This window comes from Balaenoptera physalus (genome assembly GCF_965194825.1).
Source record: "Balaenoptera physalus genome assembly, chromosome: 11".
NCBI lineage: Eukaryota > Metazoa > Chordata > Mammalia > Artiodactyla > Balaenopteridae > Balaenoptera > Balaenoptera physalus.
The window spans coordinates 106,002,757-106,023,227 of record NC_138896.1 but is presented as its reverse complement, the minus strand read 5'-3'; the positions used below and the strand labels follow the sequence as shown (position 1 = coordinate 106,023,227).

Genomic DNA, 20,471 nt, shown 5'->3' with positions numbered 1-20,471 from the left:
ATAAATACCTCTCACTTCTGCATGGTTGCTGACTCCCAATCAGCATCAGGGCATTGCACGTCCTCACTGCAGAGTATCTGACTTATTGTCATTGTGTGACTATCTATGGACTTTCATTACAGTGTTCTTGTTGCCCGATTAAAACATTTGATTATTTTTTGTTAGGTAACTGTCTCTCCTTGCTTCGGTTTATAAGCTTTGTTTCTGCACTAAAACTGAACTCCAAATGTTATGTTGGAAAGTTCATGTACTTTAAATATAAACAGATAGAGAATCTGGTTAGTTTACCTATCAACTGGGTGTTCTTGGGCAAGTAGCATGGTTTTTCTGTGCCTTATTTGTTTAAAAAATAAAGGGTGGTTGGAGGAAGGGATTTAAAATCTTTTGGGGTCCTTACACAGATTAAATGAGATTATATATTAAGTGTCTAACATATCCTAGAATACTAGTTTCTTTTTCTTCTTCAAAGGCAGAAAGTTATGGCTTACACTTTTTTTTAAAAATTTCTCATAGTACTAATGTGTTACTCATACTCAAGTGTAGTTGCTCATGCTTAATACACAGTAACAAAAGAAGGAGAGAAGTGGAATTGAAAAAGTATTGGGTTGACCAAAAAGTGCTTTCGGTTTTTAAGTAAAAGTAAAAGACACATTTTTCATTTTCACCAAGAACTTTATTGAACAGTGTATTCACCGTTTTGTTCCACTACCTTCTGCCAATTTTTCAGGCAACTTCATAATTCCATCTTCCCAAAACTCTTTATATTTTTGAGCAAAGAACTGTTCCAGGTGCCTTTTACAGTCTTTCAGGGAATTGAAATTTTTTCCATTAAGAGAATTTTGTAAAGACCTAAATAAATGGAAATCTGAAGGTGCAATGTCTGGTGAATACAGCAGATGAATCAAAACTTCCCAGCCAAGCTGTAACAGTTTTTGCCTGGTCATCAAAGAAACATGCAGTCTTGCATTATCCTGATGGAAGATTATGCGTTTTCTGTTGACTAATTCTGGACGCTTTTTGTCGAGTGCTGCTTTCAGTTGGTCTAATTGGGAGCAGTACTTGTTGGAATTAATCGTTTGGTTTTCCGGAAGGAGCTCATAATAGAGAACTCCCTTCCAATCCCACCATATACAACATCACCTTCTTTGGATGAAGACCGGCCTTTGGTGTGGTTGGTGGTGGTTCATTTTGCTTGCCCCACAATCTCTTCCGTCCCACATTATTGTACAGTATCCACTTTTCATCGCCCGTCACAATTTGTTGTAAAAACAATGTTTTCATTACATTTAAGTAGAGAATTGCATGCGGAAATATGGTCAAGAAGGTTTTGTTTGCTCAACTTATGTGGAACCTAAACATCAAATCGATTAACATAACCAAGCTGGTGCAAATGATTTTCAGTGCTTGATTTGGATATTTTGAGTATGTCGGCCATTTCCCACGTGGTATAACGTTGATTGTTCTCAGTTACTGCCTCGATTTGATCGCTATCAACTTCAACTGGTCTGCCCGACTGTGGAGCATCGTCCAGTGAGAAATCTCCAGCACGAAACTTCACAAACCGCTTTTGACACGTCTGATCAGTCACAGCACCTTCTCCATATACTGCACACATCTTTTTTGGCATTTCAATTACATTTTTACCTTTTTTGAAATAATAAAGCATAATGTGCCGAAAATGTTGCTCTTTTCCTTCCATCTTCACCATTAACATGGCTACACGAAAATTCACCAATTTTGATAAGTCTTGTTTTAAATGCACGCTGATATGACAGCTGTCACATACAGTCTAACAAAATTGTTTCAAATGAAGTTAAAGCCAACTAAGTGCTATTAGAGCCATCTTATGGAAGAAACCGAATGAAACTTTTGGCCCACCCATTATTAGAATAAGAAGTCAAGAGACCTGGGCTTATAGTTCCAGGTTGGCTTTTAACTGGTGGTATAACCCTTGATGAGTCTTTAGATCTTTAATTCCCATTTTGCTAATTTTTGAGTTGTCTATGAAATATTCTATGGAAATATACTAAAATAGAAGTTTTCTGAGTAATTTATTTAAGCAGAAGATGTCACCTACAAGAAAGCCCACATACTACTGTTTTCACAATTACTCTGTATATTGTATTGTTGAGTTAATTACTTTTGTTCAAGAATTCTAATTATTTGTCTATTTATTTATTTATTTTTACCAGGTTTAAGTATTGTGTAAGCTGCATCAATGGAGCACATACAGGGGGCCTGGAAGACGATCAGCAATGGTTTTGGATTCAAAGATGCGGTGTTTGATGGCCCCAGCTGCATCTCCCCTACAATAGTTCAGCAGTTTGGCTATCAGCGTCGGGCATCAGATGATGGCAAACTTACGGACCCTTCTAAGACAAGCAACACTATCCGTGTTTTTTTGCCAAACAAGCAAAGAACAGTGGTACGTGAACATTCCTCTCAGAAAATGTAGCTGTCCATCACCCTATAGAAAGTGTTATGGATCGTGTTGCCCATCTTATAGGCAGGCAAGGTACTCACTGTCACTTTGAGTCGTCATTCATTTTAAAATTTTATTTTAGGGTTTTGTAGTTGTACCTGTTTTGTTTTGTTTTTAATTGAGGTATAGTTGATTTACAATATTGTATTAGTTTCAGGTGTACAGTAAAGTGATTCCGATATTTTATATATATATATATATATATATGTATATAATTTCAGATTATTTTCCATTATAGGTTATTACAAGATATTGAATAGTTCTCTGTGTTATACAGTAAATCCTTGTTGCTTATCTATTTTATGTATAGTAGTTTGTGTCTTTTAATCCCATACTCCTAATTTATCCCACCTTTCCCCTTTGGTAACAGTAAGTTTGTTTTCTATATCTGTGAGTCTATTTTGATTTTGTGTATAGATTGATCTGTATTATTTCTAGATTCCACATTTAAGTGATAATCATGTAATATATGTTTTTTCTGTCTGACTGACTTCACTTAGTATGGTATTCTTTTTTTAAGTATTTATTTGGCTGTGCTGGGTCTTAGTTGCAGCACGCGGGATCTTTAGTTGCGGCATGTGGGATCAAGTTCCCTGACCAGGAATTGAACCCGGGCCCCTTGCATTGGAAGCTCGGCGTCTTAACCACGGGACCACCAGGGAAATCCCAGTATGATATTCTTCAGTGGCAATATTTCATTTTTTTTTATGGCTGAGTAATATTCCATTGGTGGGCACTGGGGTTGTTTCCATGTCTTGCCTATTGTAAATAGTGCTGCTATCAACTGGGGTGCATGTATCTTTTCGAATTAGAGTTTTCATCTTTTCTGGATAGATGCCCAGGAGTGGGATTGCTGGATCATATGGTCACTCTAGTTTTAGTTTTGTTTTTGTTTTTAATAAATTTATTTATTTATTTTCGGCCGTGTTGGGTCTTTGTTGCTGCATGCAGGCTTTTTTTTTTCTAGTTGTGGTGAGTGGGGGCTACTCTTCGTTTGCAGTGTGCGGTCTTCTCATTGCAGTGGCTTCTCTTGTTGTGGAGCGTGGGCTCTAGGGCACGCGGGCTTCAGTAGTTGTGGTGTGTGGGCTCAGTAGTTGTGGCTCGAGTGCTCTAGAGCTTAGTAATTGTGGCGCATGGGCTTAGTTGCTCTGCAACATGTGGGATCTTCCTGGACCAGGGCTCGAACCTGTGTCCCCTGCATTGGCAGGTGGATTCTTTAACCACTGCACCACCAGGGAAGTCCCTAGTTTTAGTTTTTTAAGGAACCTCCATACTCTTTTCCATAGTGTGTGCACTAATTTACATTCCCACCAACAGTGTAATAGGGTTCCACTTAGGGTCTTTGTTAATTGGCTTTCCAGTTGCAGATTTTATTGCTTTATGTTCCTTTCACACCTCTTGCTTTATCCCAGCTCTTGGCCTTCATTCTGTTGTTAGTCTTGCCTGGAATGTCTTCTTTACGGACATTTCCTCTAAACAGATAGTACATTCTTCTTTTTTTAATTTTTAAATTTTTATTGGAGTACAGTTGATTTACAATGTTGTGTTTGTTTCAGGTGTACAGCAAAGTGAATCAGTTGTACATATACATAGATCCACTCTTTTTTAGATTCTTTTCCCATATAGGCTGTTACAGAGTATTGAGTAGAGTTCCCTGTGCTATACAGTAGGTCCTTATTAGTTACCAATTTTATATATAGTAGTGTGTATATTATATATAGTAGTGTGTATATTTCAATCCCAATCTTCCAATTTATTCCTCCCCCCCTTACCCCGGTAACCATAAGTTTGTTTGCTACATCTGTAACTCTATTTCTGGTTTGTAGGTAAGTACATTTGTACCCTTTTTTTAGATTCCACATATAAGCAATATCATATGATATTTATCTTTCTCTGTCTGACTTACTTCACTCAGTATGATAATCTCTAGGTCCATCAATGTTGCAGCAAATGGCATTATTTCGTTCTTTGTTATGGCTGAGTAATATTCCATTGTATATATGTACCACATCTTCTTTATCCATTCCTCTGCTGATGGACATTTAGGTTGCTTTTATGTCCTGGCTATTGTAAATAGTTGTGCAATGAACATTGGGGTGCATGGATCTTTTTGAATTATGGTTTTCTCCAGATATATGCCCAGGAGTGGGATTGCTGGATCATAGGGTAGCTCTATTTCTAGTTTTTAAAGTAATCTCCATACTGTTCTCCATGGTGGCTGTACTAATTTATATTCCCCCCAACAGCGTAGGAGGGTTCCCTTTTCTCCATGCCCTCTCTAGCATTTATTGTTTGTAGATTTTTTGATGATGGCCATTCTGACTGGTGTGAGGTGAAAATAGTACATTCTTAAGGGGATATATTTCAAAGTGTTCTTTGAAAAATTCCCTTAGACATTTCTGGTGATTAAAAAATTGTTTTGTTCTGAATATTAAAGCAAACTGTTCATTTAAAATTTTTTTGATATTACAAGTATATTGAAGGAAATAAAATTACCTAGAAAAAATTATTTTGGTAAATTTCCTAGGCCTTGTGGCAAAGCTGGAGGTAGCTTAAAAATCACAGCTCTTTTCCAAGGGCACTGGACTAGCCCGTTATTCCTGCATAGTTTCTGACACAAAATCTCAACTTTTCCAAAAATTACTGCTCAAAAAGTTTCTTACTATACTGGGAGGAGAAAAAAAAACACCTGGTTGAAACAGAAAAGCGAAGTTGTGCTAATTTTGCTTGGCGTGGGACATTTGAGAAAACCTTCCTTCAAAACGTCCACACCTCCGCCTTTCCCACCCTCTGTTTTTTGTGTAAAAGCAGTGCATTGTGTTTATTCTGTGTACCTAGGCGAGGCAAGGTTCCAAGGTTGGCAAGTACAGTCCAGAGTTTTCTCAGTTTGTTTCTAACAGTTCAACTCTCTCCACTTTACTAAAACTTCCTTTATGCTTCTTTTGTGACCCTAAAGAGCCTTCCAGTTATAGTGTTGTACATTTAGGTACATTTTGAACTGAAGGCAAAACTCAAAGGCATTTTAAAGTGTGAGTAAATTTATTTTTGTTCCCTTTCCTAAAAATGAAAGTTTAATGGCTGGCAAAATAAATAATAATAATAATCCCCTTATATTTCAACAGTAGTCTTTCATTTGCAAAGTGATTTTTACCCATTATTTTCTCAATAATTTTCTTTCTTACCTTAAGTGGAGAGCCCAGGTGTGAAGCCTGAATGTGATGGGAAGCTGAAGATCATCTGGTGCTTCTTCTGGGCTTTACTGCCACTGTCTTCTCCACCCCCATCTACCAGTTTGCCTTGGAAGAGTGGGAAACTTAGTTTGGCGTAATAATTAAGTGTATGAGCCTTGAAGACGACAAGGCCCAAATTTAAATCCCTGTATTGCCTTTTATAAGCTGTATCATGTAAACAAATTACATAATATTTTGAGCCTCTGTTTCCTGACCTTTATGAAATGAGGCTCATGCTGACTACAGTGGCTAGTTCATAAGTAAAATGGCAGTTATGATTATTTCTGAGTGTTTTCTATATCTGTGTATACTTTTAAAAAAATTTTTAAAAATTTTTATTTTTGGTTGTGTTGGTTCTTCATTGCTGTGCATGGGCTTTCTCTAGTTGTGGCGAGTGGGGGCTTCTCGTTGCAGAGCATGGGCTCTAGGCACGTGGGCTTCAGTAGTTGCAGCACATGGGCTCAGTAGTTGCGGCACATGGGTTCTAGAGCGTGCGGGCATCAGTAGTTATGGTGCGTGGGCTCAGTAGTTGTGGCTCACGGGCTCTAGAGCGCAGGCTCAGTAGTTGTGGCACATGGGCTCAGTTGCTCCACGGCATGTGGGATCTTCCTGGACCAGGGCTCGAACCTGTGTCCCCTGCATTGGCAGGTGGATTCTTAAACACTGCATCACCAGGGAAGTCCGGCATTTGTGTGTCCTTGACAGCCTTCATTTGAGCACAACTGGTGGTTGGGGATGACTGATTTGGAAGCTTGACTTCTCCGACAGCTTTTGAGAAGATTCTGTCAGAGAAAGTTAGTTTCTTCTGTTTCTTTGACCAGAGATGGACTGTGTGTCTCTGGAAGAACCACCTTCTTTCACTAGGCACCCAGCTTCAGGGCAGCATTGAAGGAAGAAGGAGTCATTTGCTGGCCAGCATGGCCAGTCAGCTGTTTCTAATCATCCCCAGGTTGCTTCACTGCTGGAGCCCAGAATGACTATCATAATCACTTAGTGGGCTCCAGAGATTAGTCACATTTAGCTGATTACAACCTGTGTCCATGGGGAGTTGTAAGAGAGAAGAGTGATAGAGAGGATCTATGTCTGATTTAAATAATTTCAGAATAATTAGTAGTTGCTTGTCTTTTGAATTTTTCTTGTCATTTGTTTTGCAAACACTCTTTGACTAACTGCTGCTGCTAATTATTATTGGATGAGTGATTGGATCATAGCTGAGGCCCATTAATTACCACTGGAATCACCCGAGAAGCAGTTTAAAATACAGATTCCTGCGCTTCATTCAAGATGAACTGAATCAGATGGATGTGTTAGAGGGGGCAGACCAGGAAAATATATTTTCACAGGCTCCTCAGGTGATTCTAATATCAGCCACATTTGGGAACCCCACTGGATTAGAGGATATTTAAAGAACTGTCTAGCTCTTGGAGCTGTGACTTTTAATGAAGATTAAATAGCACAGATATCACTTTACAGTTTTCAAAGTACTACTGCACAGTATTTGATACAGGTCATGATTCTGTTAATGTGAGTGTTTATTTACTTTTCATTGTCCTCATTCTTGGTGTATTCATAGTTCAGATCATTCTCTCTCCCTTTACTTTGTTGTTTTGTGTCTGGAAGCTGGAAGTTAGTGGGAAATTTCTAAGGGTATCACTGCTTCAAGAAACCTTTAAAATAAACTTGTGAAACACTGTAAATGAATATTTAAAAATTTTAAACCTTTAAAATAAGTACACACATCACTCACCTCCCTCTGGGAAGGGGCTGGGTTGGCCATTGTCAGCTGTCACACTTTCACCCAGTGGAAGGACTCTACTTTGGGCAGTTTTGCAAGCACTGCTAATCTACATTCTTCTCTCTCTACAGCCCGTACTGAGTCTAGTTGCCTTACTTTTTGATTAACTTTATTGGCTTTAAAAACAAAATGTATAGGGCTTTTATTGAAATGCTTAAGGGCTTAGGTGAAATTTTTATATAGCTGCCATTATTAGCACCCTGGCACTCACAGTTTATGTTAGGCTTTTTAAAAAAAATTTTAAGATTTATTTATTTATTTAATTTATTTTTGGCTGCGTTGGGTCTTAGTTGTGGCATGTGGGATCTTCATTGAGGCATGCAGGATCTTTTAATTTTTTTTATTTTTAATTTTTTAATTAATTATTTGTGGCTGCATTGGGTCTTTGTTGCCGCATGCGGGCTTTCTCTAGTTGTGGCGAGCAGGGGCTACTCTTCGTTGCAGTGTGCGGGCTTCTCGTTACGGTGGCTTCTCTTGTGGAGCACGGGCTCTAGGTACGCGGGCTCAGTAGTTGTGGCTCGTGGGCTTAGTTGCTCTGCGGCATGTGGGATCTTCCTGGACCAGGGATCGAACCTGTGTCCCCTGCATTGATTGGCACGTGGATTCTTAACCACTGCGCCACCAGGGAAGTCCTAAGGCATGCAGGATCTTTCATTGCAGTGTGCAGGCTCTTTGTTACAGCACGCAGGCTTCTCTCTAGTTGTGGGGTGCAGGGTTTTCTCTTCTCTAGTTGTGGCGCACAGGCTCCAGGGCGTGTGGCTTCCAGAGCCCGTGGGCTCTGTAGTTTGCAGCACGCAGGCTCTCTAGTTGAGGCGCGTGAGCTCAGTAGTTGCAGCGCGCGGGCTTAGTTGCCCCGCGGCATGTGGGATCTTAGTTCCCTGACCGTGGATCAAACCTGTGTCCCGTGCATTGGAAGGCGGATTCTTTTCCACTGGACCACCAGGAAAGTCCCTCTGTTAGGCTTCTGAGTGCCTGCTGAGTTTTTGAAGATTGGGTACAGGGGGATGTGAAGGGGCGTATACTGCTCAGGCTGTCTGGAATGGGTGTGCACATTTATTTAAACTAGCAGTGATGTTTGTCCTGACAGCAGGGCAGAGGCTTTATTTCCTCCACTTCCTGCTTGCCCTCCCTAGTGTGAAGTGCATGTGAGATGGAATTTTTGTTAGGAAGATCAAGCATTTTGTTGAAAATAGGTTGAAATACAAAGTTTTGATCAGAAGAACTCATGTTTGTTTATAGATTGGGTTGGCTTATTTTCCTTTCTGGTGGATATTTATGCTTGCCTGAACATTTCATTGAGTCAAACAAATTAGAGATGTAGAAAGGGAAAGTTGATCGTTTCTCTCTCCCAACCACTTTCTCATAGGGGTAACAGCTGAGTGTCTATCTTTTCACACTCATACAACATATATAAACATATATAGGTTCCCCACCCTTTAAATAATCTTACTCTTTGTATTATTCTGAAAAATATTTTCCCCCAGTTAATATGAACACCCTCTGACGAGTCATTATAAGTAATATATTAGCAGCACCGTGTGACACATACAGGTGTTCTGTACTTTATTCAAGCACTTACCTATTGCTGGACATTCTGGGTGCTTCCTCTGTGTGTGTGTTTGCCATTATTGTTGACCCTTGAACAACTCAGGGGGTTACGGGCGCCAACCCCGTGTGCACTTGAAAATCCGAGTATAACTTATAGTCAGCCCTTGGTATATGTGCTCTGTATCTGCTGTTCCATATCCTCGGATTCAACAAACCACAAATCATGTAGTACTGTAGTGTTTCCTATTGAAAAAAATCCACGTATAAGTGGACCTGTGCAGTTGAGAGCCGTGTTGTTCAAGGGTCAACTGTACAAGCAATGCTGTCATAAAATCTTCTACATATACCCTTACAGACTGGTGGATTGATTTCTGTATTCACCTTTCCTAGGGATGTGCTTGTGCAGCCTGTGTTGGTTCTAAAGGTGGTCCTTTGTTTGTAGGTCAACGTGCGGAATGGAATGAGCTTGCATGACTGCCTTATGAAAGCTCTCAAGGTGAGGGGCCTGCAACCAGAGTGCTGTGCAGTTTTCAGACTTCTCCACGAACACAAGGGGTAAGAACTCAAAAGTCAGCCAGCTCTTCCTTCATACTAGTAAGGATTTCCTAGCTTCAAATAATAACTGTTTCCATTTAAAAAAAAATTGTATTAGCTTCCTATAGAATAGTGAATATTTGAATACCCTTGTGTATAAAGAGACAATTCAGAAAAATAAGATACCAAGAACTTGAAAATTTTGCTTGAACATTGCATTGGAAGATAAAATACATGTTAGTTGTTGGATAGTGTTTCCATAGAAGGAAACAGTAATGTCAGATGGTATGTTTCTTGAGCGCAAGATTTTTGTGTTTGCTATAATGCAGTTAACAGAGTGGGTACTCAGAAAGTGTTTCATTATTATTTATAGTTAAAGAATACTGTCTTTAAGAGATTAACTTTTATAATTCACTCCTTTTTATTCAGTTAATATTTACTGAATCCCAGCAGTTTGACAGACACAGGGCTAAAAGATGCAGGAGAATTTCTGCTTCAAGGAGGATCAGTGTAGTTCATCCTATTCCTAATGGTGGTAGCAAGATAGAGGCATTGCCTCAAAAGTCTAGGAGTAATACCCCATAGCATCAGAGCCATCTGTGACTATCTGTTACCTGTTATTGTTTCCCCCCAAATCTGGGATAATAACCTTAATTTTACCTTCTTGGAAAGTGCTAGTTCTGTTATTGATCTTTAGCTTACATCTTCTATATTTCAAGGGGCTCCCCAGTTTGAGAGAGTAGCCTAGGGAATGAGTACTCAAAATGTTGCCAAATCTTGGCTCCCTGTTCACTGATGCCGAATAAAAATAGGGAGACAGAGATTTGGAAGATAAGAAATAGAGAGGCTTTTTATTTTCTTTGCCAGGCAAAGGGAAGACACAGCAGGCTAGCGCCTCAAGAACTGTGTCCCCCTGTCCTGGGGAATTACAGGGGGTCTTACAGGTGGAACTGGCAGTCCAGGGTAAGTGATAAGGATGAAAGTGGTGAAGGTCTTGTATTCTTCTTCTTGCAGTATTTTAAAACAGTCACTGTTGGCATCAGGCAGCCTGGTAATTGGGTCCATTTATCTCTGGGTTATCAGCGGGGTGACCTTCTTTATGAAATGTAAACAGCTACAAGGGGTGATTTGTCACAAGAGAATGCAGCCAGAATAAATGCCAGGTGCAGGGAACAATTCATATGGGATCAGAGAGTAATTAGCTTTGTTTAGCTTTGTGAAGGACAAGTCTAAGTACAAGTGTTTGTTAGTAGTAACAGCTAAAGAATAACCAAGATTGCTTAACTCTTTCAGGCCTGTTTATGCTGTTTCCCCAGCCTGTTCATTGTTTATTTTCCTTATTTATCAGAAAAGTTTCATTTCTATTTTTGCTGCAACAAAAAGGGTGAGCATAAATTCATCTGTTTATGTTATTCCTCTCAGCTTAGGGGGCTTTTTGCTGAAGTGCAAATCTTTGAAGCAGATGCCAGTTTTATGTGGGTACAGTCCCAGGTTGGTCCCCAAGCCAGAGCATAGTGCTCCCTAAAGACTAGAGAGACTCTGAGACAGTGAGGGGCTTGTCCACGGCTGCATTTATTTGGAGCTACCCTAGGTTCTCTTTTGGATGGATGGCACCTCAAGACTGATCAGGAAACAGGACTGACCCTCTCCCTCTTCATTAGGGCAAAACAGGACTTTGGAGTAATGTTGGGTTTCCCAGACCTTGTATAGGGAATTATATTAAGGGATGGATTATTTCCTGCTATATAATCAGAAAGATGGCTCTAATAGGCTTCTCGTAGGTGAAGGGAGAGGTTAGAATGGTGCTGTATATGTGGTGTTCTCTCCCTACCTGAGAATATTCTTCCGTCAGGAGATGGGCCAGATAAACTAGATAGGCATGAGAAAGGAACTGGGCATTAATTTTTACTTAAATGTACCTATTTTTCTGTCTTGTTTAGGCACAGAAAGAGTGGTTTCAGAGTAAATTTTAAGACACTTAAGTCTTTCATCAATTTATATGTATAGACTCTGCAGACAGTTCTACAGATTTAAGCCCATTCTTCATAGAAAAGTGCATTTTATTTGTGATTCCTTTCTATTTATGTATTTTCTAGATTGAAGTAGGCTAGTGAAGATTAAATTTTGCTACTGTAGCAATATTTATAACCCATTTTATAGGATTTTAGGATTTTTATAGGATTTTAATGTTATAAAGTCCAATTTATTGCATATTTCCTTTATCATGAGATTGTTTTATTTCATTGTTTAAAAAAAACTTTATTCTAAGAGTACAAGCTTTGGAGTCTGACTGACCTGGATTCCAAATAGGCCCTTACACTCTGTGTGTGGCCTTGAGCAAGTTACCTTCTTAGAGCCCCATTTCTCTCATTTTTAAGATGAGGATAATAATGCCCACTTCATAGGTTTTTTTTTTTTCCCCCCATATTTATTTTATTTGGTTGTACTGGGTCCTTAGTTGTGGCATGCGAACTCTTAGTTGCCGCATGCGTGTGGGATCTAGTTCCCTGACCAAGGATCAAACCCGGGCCCCCTGCATTGGGAGCACGGAGTCTTACCCACTGCGCTACCAGGGAAGTCCCTATAGGTTTGTTGTATGAATTAAATGTCAGTGTTGTATGGGATTTAAGTTTTGTGTTTATGTAGCATGAGCTAAATGGTAGCTGTTGTTATTACTGGTATTCAACTCTTTCACCTAATTTAAATATTTCCCTTTCATATTATGTTTTTTAAAATCCTCTTTAGTAAAAAAGCACGTTTAGATTGGAATACTGATGCTGCCTCATTGATTGGAGAGGAACTTCAAGTAGATTTCTTGGATCATGTTCCGCTCACAACACACAACTTTGTAAGTTGCAGATCTCTTCTCTCTTTGTGTATGTTGAGTGCTTTGGCTGGCACAATAGGAATTTCTCAGAGATAATAAGTATATATGTTGTTGGATTGTTTAAAGCTGTGCCATTGTTTACAGTAAAGCAATTTAGGTGTCATTAGATCACAGATGTACTTCAATTTCTGTGTATGAATTTTACAAATGTTGGAAGTATGATTCTTCATTCCGATAAAACCTCTTGGGGGTCAAGAAGGAAATTATTTTGTTTTTTATTCAGTATAATTTACACCTGTGTTCTTGTTCCAGGCTCGGAAGACCTTCCTGAAGCTTGCCTTCTGTGACATCTGTCAGAAGTTCCTGCTAAATGGGTTTAGATGTCAGACTTGTGGCTACAAGTTTCACGAGCATTGTAGCACCAAAGTACCTACTATGTGTGTGGACTGGAGTAATATCAGACAACTCTTGTGAGGCATTGTTCTTTTTTCAAAGAATATAAGGGGGCAGGGAGATGTAAACCTCTTTTGAGGATGCATACTGTATATATGACTGACAAGTCTGGGTTTTAGACTTATTAAATGAATTATCATCATCTGGAAACGATCTACTTTAGAAACAGGACAGTTCTGAAACTAGCAAGTTTTAATGTGGTATATAACACTCTAAAACGAGCTGGTAGGAGTATTACCTGTCAAGTAGAGATTGATATACTGTGCTTCAGTAAGGCAAAGAGCAGAGGGATATGAAAACCCCCCCAGATTTTTTTTTTTACTAGGTTGCTAGTAGACACTACTCTGTCTACTTTTAAATAACACTGAACAGACCTCTGTCATCGAGAAGGAGCAGAAAGTGTGGTTGGTGCTGTTTTCTTCACCTCAAACTAGAGAAAACATTAGTCTTAAAATGATATTACAGTAAACCTTAAAAAACACATGTATTGGGCTTCCCTGGTGGCGCAGTGGTTGAGAATCTGCCCTGCCAATGCAGGGGACACGGGTTCGAGCCCTGGTCTGGGAAGATCCCACGTGCCGCGGAGCGACTGGGCCCGTGAGCCACAATTGCTGAGCCTGCGCCTCTGGAGCCTGTGCTCCGCAACAAGAGAGGCCGCGATGGTGAGAGGCCCGCTCACTGCGGTGAAGAGTGGCCCCCGCTTGCCGCAACTAGAGAAAGCCCTCGCACAGAAACGAAGACGCAACACAGCCATAAATAAAATAAATAAATAAACATAGAATGATCATTTAAAAAACAAACAAAACACATGTATCCCTCAGGAGACAAACCAGTTACTAAAATATATTCCATATACACAAACTGGTTTCTTTAGTAAGGTTTAAATTAAAAGTTACATATTCCAGAGAACCTCTTAAAAACTATTAACAGGGATATGAAAAGTCAAAGATGAACTTTTATCCTTTTTTGAAGGTACTAGAAAAACTAAGGGAGTGTTATCATTAAACTACCATGGGAACATCTTTTTTGCTTTCGTGGTAGTCACATGTTGCTTTTGCAAAGAGAGCTTGGGTAGCATAAACAGCACAGACTTTGGAGTCCAGCAGACATTGGTCAAAATCTCAGTGCTGTCATTAACTATCTGTAATCCCCTCTGAGCCTTAGCTCACTCATCTGAAAAACGGGGGTATTACCATGGTTGCAGTGTTCTTTTGAGGCTTAACTAACATGTGAACTTATCGGGCACCAAGTGCTCATCTCATGGAGGGAAGATGCCCAGTTAATGTTAATATCACTTTTCCTCTTATTTATGACTTTTGGTGCTGAAGGTGATCTATCCTTCATATTTCTGTCTTTTCATTTGTGCATTTCCAAGACAGAATGTTTCTGAAAAGCTCTACGTGATTTAGGTTATAAAATGCCCTACTCTAGCTTAAAAAAACACATTATTTTGATATGGCTGGACATTGGGCCAGTATTTCCTAGAAATGCACACTAGAGACTCTGTGCTCATTGGCCGGTCAAGATTGTTCACATTCTGTAGTCATTCAAACCCAGTCACTTGGGTAGCCCCTTACCCTGGGTAGCCGGAAATGGTCCAGGAAAATGTGACTAGGAAAAGTTGAGTTTGAGTAGCTGTGAGTTTGCAAGGCCAGGCAGGCTGACTGTGAAATTAATACTGCAAGTCTATAAACCAGTCTTCTTCTGATTTCATTTAGGCTGTTCCCAAATTCCGCTGTTGGTGATAGTGGGGTCCCAGTACTGCCTTTTTTGACAATGCGTCGGATGCGAGAGTCTGTTTCCCGGATGCCTGTTAGGTATTTTTTTTTACCTACTGCTTTTCTTTTGGAAAGTTGTATTAAGAGTTCCCTTGCGTTCCCTCCTCTCTCTGTGTAAACCCTTTGCTGCTTCTGTGGAACTCAGCATTGGCGTTAGAGCAAAACGTAGAACTTTTTCTCTGTGGTCCTCTAGTTCTTAAATTCTGGAAAGTGACTCTGACTACAATTTATTCTATTATCCTAGCATGTCCCTTGTATCTCATTACATTTTAAAGAGTTTGAGATTTTGCCTTCCTCAGTATGCAGTGAGCCTCAGGGAAAGCGTCCCAAAACGATATACACTGATTCGGTAAAAATAAAACCCTCAACTTTGAAATGCTTATTATGGCCTTGCATTGCTGAAACCATGGTATTGGATTGGCCAAAAAGTTCGTTCGGGTTTTCCCATAACATCTTATGACAAAATCTGAACGAACTTTTTGGCCAACCCAATATTGAATAAACTGCTATCTTGAAAAGAATCTAATTAGATTTTTAATATAAATACCTGTTTTAATGTGCCTGTGAGTTTGCACATAATTTGTCTTTACTCTGTTTTCTGGCTTTAAAATCAGAGTTTTGTTGAGTCCACATGCCTTACTGTTACACGTGAATTTGGAACCTAAAATAAATCTACATCTTTGTCCAAAATATCTGACTTTAATTTATATATAATCATATAATATTTACTGGCCTTTGTAAGACTGTCATGGAAATTGTTAAAGGCAGTATATCTCAGAGCAAGGAATTTGTACTGAAGTGATATCTGTATATATTTGTATATGATTTTTATTTTTCTTGATAATTTGAAAAGCAAACCTGACCGAAAAACTGTACTTGCTTCTGAAGATTTAGGTAGAAGAAACCAGGCCTCTGAAGGCATTAATGTTGAATTGCCTGGAAAGGCAATTGCAATAGAGCAATTTCTCTTAGAAAAAAAGTCTTTTATCTCTTGAATCTATACATGGTGCTACTTGAATCTAAACAAAACTCCGAGTAATCTTTGGAGCAAATAATGAGAATGTTAAACTTAATGTGTGTTCCCAGATTGGTTGGTGGGAGAGTGGCGTTGGGTAAAAGAAGCCAGTGATAAATTTCAGTTAGGTATTGAAACCTAAAAACTGAATTCACATTAATTGATTTTGTGAGCTGTTTATGGGGGGAGAGAATGCACAGTGGATAAAATGCTGGCCTGTTTGCAGCTATGCTTGGCAGATCTAACCGTCTATTAAAAAATCTTCCTTAAAGTTTTCTAATTTAGTCTCTAAATTAACCTGGGCAAGTTCCAACTAGCTTTTGTAGGGGGTAGTATTGGTTGACAAATGCTAATCTGTTCTTTCCCAGAGATGGTCTAAAAATTCGGAGTATCCTGTAGAGGTGATTTATTAAATAGAAGAAAACTTATAACGTATCATTTCTTTTCACGTGACTTCAGAGCACATATATTATTTACTTTTTAAAAATTTGCATGCAAAGGCATCTAAACAAGAAACATTTTAAATGGTGCATATTGAAAGAAAGGAACATTTTTGTCAAAGTTTGTAGTATAAGTAGGGTTTGCCCCCAAGTATCTTAATGAAATAGGTAGTTGAAAGACTTTACCAATACAGAGGCCTGAGTGTCAACCATGGAATTTTCTTTCTCCTTCTCACCTAGTTCCCAGCACAGATACTCCACACCCCACGCTTTCACATTCAACACCTCCAGCCCCTCCTCTGAAGGTTCCCTCTCCCAGAGGCAGAGGTCGACGTCCACACCTAATGTCCACATGGTCAGCACCACCTTGCCCGTGGACAGCAGGATGATTGAGGTAATAGGGTCCTTTGCGGGTGGTGAAGAGTGTCAGTTATTCGGCTGGGGTTGACGGTTGTGTCAGAGAGTTTTGGGTTTCAAACCTGATAAGGAATGTTGCAGCACTTTGTCAGGTCTCTGGACTTTTTGATTTCTTATTCACTACATCTTGAGACTAGCTTAATTAATCTGGTTGGTATATCATTCAAGTGGAGAACTGAAATTTCCTGAAGAAATGTTAACATTTGAACTGATTCTTTCCATGTTAGATTTGAATAGGATTTCAGTGAGCTAGTGAATAAGATACATAAAGAGTAGTTTCTTTTTCATGTGGGAAAGAAAATAATAGTGATAGAGGACTACAAACTCTCTGAAAGACTTTAAGTGATTTTATTTAGAAATAAAAGGGTGGAGTCACAGGATTTTAATAAGCAGGTATTTAGGGAGATATAAATGCGCAAAGCTAGGGTTTTCAAACTGCTTTTTCTTTTCTTGGCTTTATTGTATGTTCTTTTGGTTTGCTTTCTAGTTCATCTTTATTAACAACTGAATACACTTAAAATACTTCCTTTGTTCTTTATTCTTCTTATTTCTCATTGCTTTGGACTAGAATAACAGCCTGAATGCTTCTCCCAGGGCGTGGTCCAGACGATTTTGTTTGAGGGGAAGAGTAGGTATTCTTCTTCATGCCTTTGCTTTCTTGTAAAGTAGCAGGATTGCTAAGACTGTCAGTAGCCTATCAAAAATGAAACAATCACTAAATTTTATGTTTCTTGTCAGACTTGGTCTCATGTTTTCTTTTTTGGCAATAGCATATTTGGGAGTAAAAAAATAACTGTATGTAGTATTGCTGATAGGTGAAATCAGTTTCTCAAGTGAGATTTTGAGGCCAAGGGTATTAAAAAAAATTTTTTTTTAATCATTTTCAACTAAAGACGAATGCTAGATTTGTTTAGTTGTTACTCAACAGCATCACTATTCTATTTATATTTTGTTTAGAAACAAAATGTGTCAGTTTGGTTGGTATGCCCTGAAAATCCTTTGATAAGCTTTTATCAAAGACAGCTGTGCTCTATCTACATCATGAATTGTTCCTTGAAAAACCTCAGGGCCACCCACTACCTCACGCACAGCTTACGTACCTCACTCAGACCTCACATCATTTTCGACATACTTGTCCTACCAGTGAGACGTGGGAGGGACTCAACAAAAGAGTTGGCTTTCGAATGTGGGGCCTAAACTGGTCATTTGGGGGCACTTTGGTTATCACAAGATTATTGTGAGGGGGTCATGTATATGCACGCTATGAGTTTTATTGTTTCTATTGTATTGTCACTAGCCCTGATAATAATACAGTAATATACCAGTTACTTTTCTTCTGATATATGATTTAGTCCTGTATAAACACTCTGATACTTAGAGGGAACATGAAAAGTGAAAATTCTTTAAGTTTTATTATAGAATAACTAGCACATTTGTGGTGCTTAATCCTCTCTGTACTTTAGAAGCAGACCAAATTTTGATTCCTGTTTTGTAAAAATTACATATGATTCAGCATTTTAAAAGTACACTTTCTTGCTTTGTTTATTAAACCATCTTAGTTCTCTTTAACTAATATTTAGATTTTGAGATGATGATAAATCAGTCCAGCTGTAGAAACTAGCACAGAATTAAGTATGAGGTATGTAAGTGGATACGGGGAAGAAAATTATGACGACATTAAGAAAAAATCCTAGTGCATGGGAATGTAATTCTGGTCAGTAAAAATACATTGTGCCACGCTTTGACTAAAAACAAAGAATAGATTAGTTGAATAATAAAGCTACAGCTGCTAAATATTCTACTGAAATTCAAGTTATTTTTGGAGAAAGTTTTGTCTACCTGGCAGTCATCCTGTCATACTTAAAAGCATGCAGGTTCCTAGGTTTCCCGCCTTCCCTCCCAGACTTACTTAAATCAGTCCTAGTGGGGTGGAGGGGCTTGGGAATCTGTATTCTTAAACACCTCTCCTGGTGATTCTGAAGACTGGCCAGGTTTGAGAACCCCAGAACCAGACTTTATTGGCAAATTCTGAAGATGTTTGGGTGGGGCTGCGAAAGTGGGGGAGGGGCAGCTTGGCCTGTGATTCTTCTTATCTCTTGTAAAGATGTCATAGCGTGTGAGCATTCTGGTAACAGTTGTGTGAAAAAAAGGATCCTGTCTTTACTGTGGTTACACAAAGAAAACAGAGTAAGACTTCCAAGAGAAATAATCCTTTTTGAGGATATGGGGACCAAGTATTTTTCTATTATTGTTATTTATATATTCCAAGTGAGGATTTATAAAAATGAGGATTTAGGTCTCATGGAGCGCCCTGTGATTTAAACTGTTCCAACTAAACAGTTTAATAAATTCTAAAGGTAGCCTTTGACCTCTCACCTGAGTAGAATGTAACTAGTTTCAGAGCTTACCCATAAGATCTGAGGAGCATTTTGTGATGAATGAGCTCATGGCTGAGATCCGTGGGTGGTGATTTTTAGTTCTTTTTCTGCCACCTACTGGTTGTGTGACACTCGCCATGTTCCTTTATCTGTTCACATGTGTTTTCTTATATGTAAAATGTAGGTTTTAGATTAGGGGATTTATGGTCCTTCCAGCTTTCTATGATATTAGGTTTGGATAAAATATGTAGTCGTGGTGCTTACCCATAGCAAATCCAACTCCTAGAGGGGTAACAGTGAACTTGCCACTGAACCCCTCATTAAAAATATTTTATTATTATTTTTTTGAGCTTCAGTGGAGCAAGATCCCCAACCACTGGAAGGAGCTCAGCGTGATAGTGACTTTGCCAGCCTTCCTTTAAAGAGTATCAGTCTGCAGTGTGCATTGCTTTCTTCAGAGAAAAAAGAATGCTGCTTTATTGTGTATGAGAAATTAGCGTCAGTCCTCCTAATATTTGATGATAACAATCTTGGAGATATTGACCACAGACATTTGATGAATTTAATCAAAGAAAAGTTAGAGTATGTAATTAGACCTTTTGTGTTTTAGAGATTTTATAATCCACTTTGCTCCTGTAAATCCTTCTCCCTTTCCCTCCCCCAGAGAACATCTTTTCTAGTGCAGAAATTGACCAGCTTTCCTTTTCTGTTTCAGGATGCAATTCGAAGTCACAGTGAATCAGGTACTTGTCTAAGTCATTTAGCAAATAGTCATGGGCTTTTTCTCTTTATGCTGTGCATCTTCTGTTGGCTTAGCCATGTGTGAATTCTGTTTGTCTTGTCTATTATTAAGCCTCACCTTCAGCCTTGTCCAGCAGTCCCAACAATCTGAGCCCAACAGGCTGGTCACAGCCCAAAACCCCTGTGCCGGCACAGAGAGAGCGGGCACCGGGATCCAGCACCCAGGAGAAAAACAAAATTGTGAGTATGGTCAACAGTACCTCCTGCATGTTAGGGTTCAGTAAGAAAAGCTTAGTCAGAAATGAGAATGCCTTTAATTTTAGGGTTGGGGGACTCTAATTAAATGAATACATTATAAATGTCAATGCCATTTTTGGCATGCTTACATTGGAAAACTTGCTGCTTTGTTGCAAGGCGGGGCACAACTAAAACGGTATTTTCTCAAAAGACAAAAACTGGAATTATAGTTAATATGTCTATCTTTAAAAGATATGGGAATGGATGGAGTTGGGTTGATCTTTTCTTTGACACCCTTGTTAAACAGTCTTTTAACAGTCCACAGAGTATATCAGTGATCTCTGCTTGTTTTAGAGGCCTCGTGGACAGAGAGATTCAAGCTATTACTGGGAAATAGAAGCCAGTGAAGTGATGCTCTCCACTCGGATTGGGTCAGGCTCCTTTGGAACTGTTTATAAGGGCAAGTGGCATGGTAAGTTTGGGGCCCCCTCCCTTTACTACCAGGGTGAAGTCACGTTTCAGTCCAGAGAGGGCCAGGCAGGCTCACAGCAGCACTCTCCAAGGGTACTTGATTGCATGTGAAGATTGAACTTAAC

General features: G+C 39.2%; 1 protein-coding gene across 8 annotated transcripts in view; it reads left to right on the top strand.

The window, feature by feature from the left end:
- RAF1 (Raf-1 proto-oncogene, serine/threonine kinase) overlaps positions 1-20,471 on the top strand; it is a 71,601-nt gene that overhangs the window by 39,808 nt on the left and 11,322 nt on the right. For 2 of the 8 annotated variants that reach the window (XM_082415700.1, XM_082415699.1), the window contains 10 exons: positions 2,193-2,425; positions 9,498-9,610; positions 12,335-12,437; positions 12,729-12,886; positions 14,588-14,686; positions 16,343-16,496; positions 17,088-17,147; positions 19,613-19,640; positions 19,751-19,878; positions 20,230-20,347. In XM_082415700.1, coding sequence (XP_082271826.1) covers positions 2,219-2,425; positions 9,498-9,610; positions 12,335-12,437; positions 12,729-12,886; positions 14,588-14,686; positions 16,343-16,496; positions 17,088-17,147; positions 19,613-19,640; positions 19,751-19,878; positions 20,230-20,347 — 1,168 coding nt within the window. In that variant the 5' untranslated portion in view covers positions 2,193-2,218. Of the gene's footprint in view, positions 1-2,192; positions 2,426-9,497; positions 9,611-12,334; positions 12,438-12,728; positions 12,887-14,587; positions 14,687-16,342; positions 16,497-17,087; positions 17,148-19,612; positions 19,641-19,750; positions 19,879-20,229; positions 20,348-20,471 lie in introns of those variants that run through there. The other 6 variants (XM_082415702.1, XM_082415701.1, XM_082415704.1 and 3 more) reach the window with 6 other exon arrangements.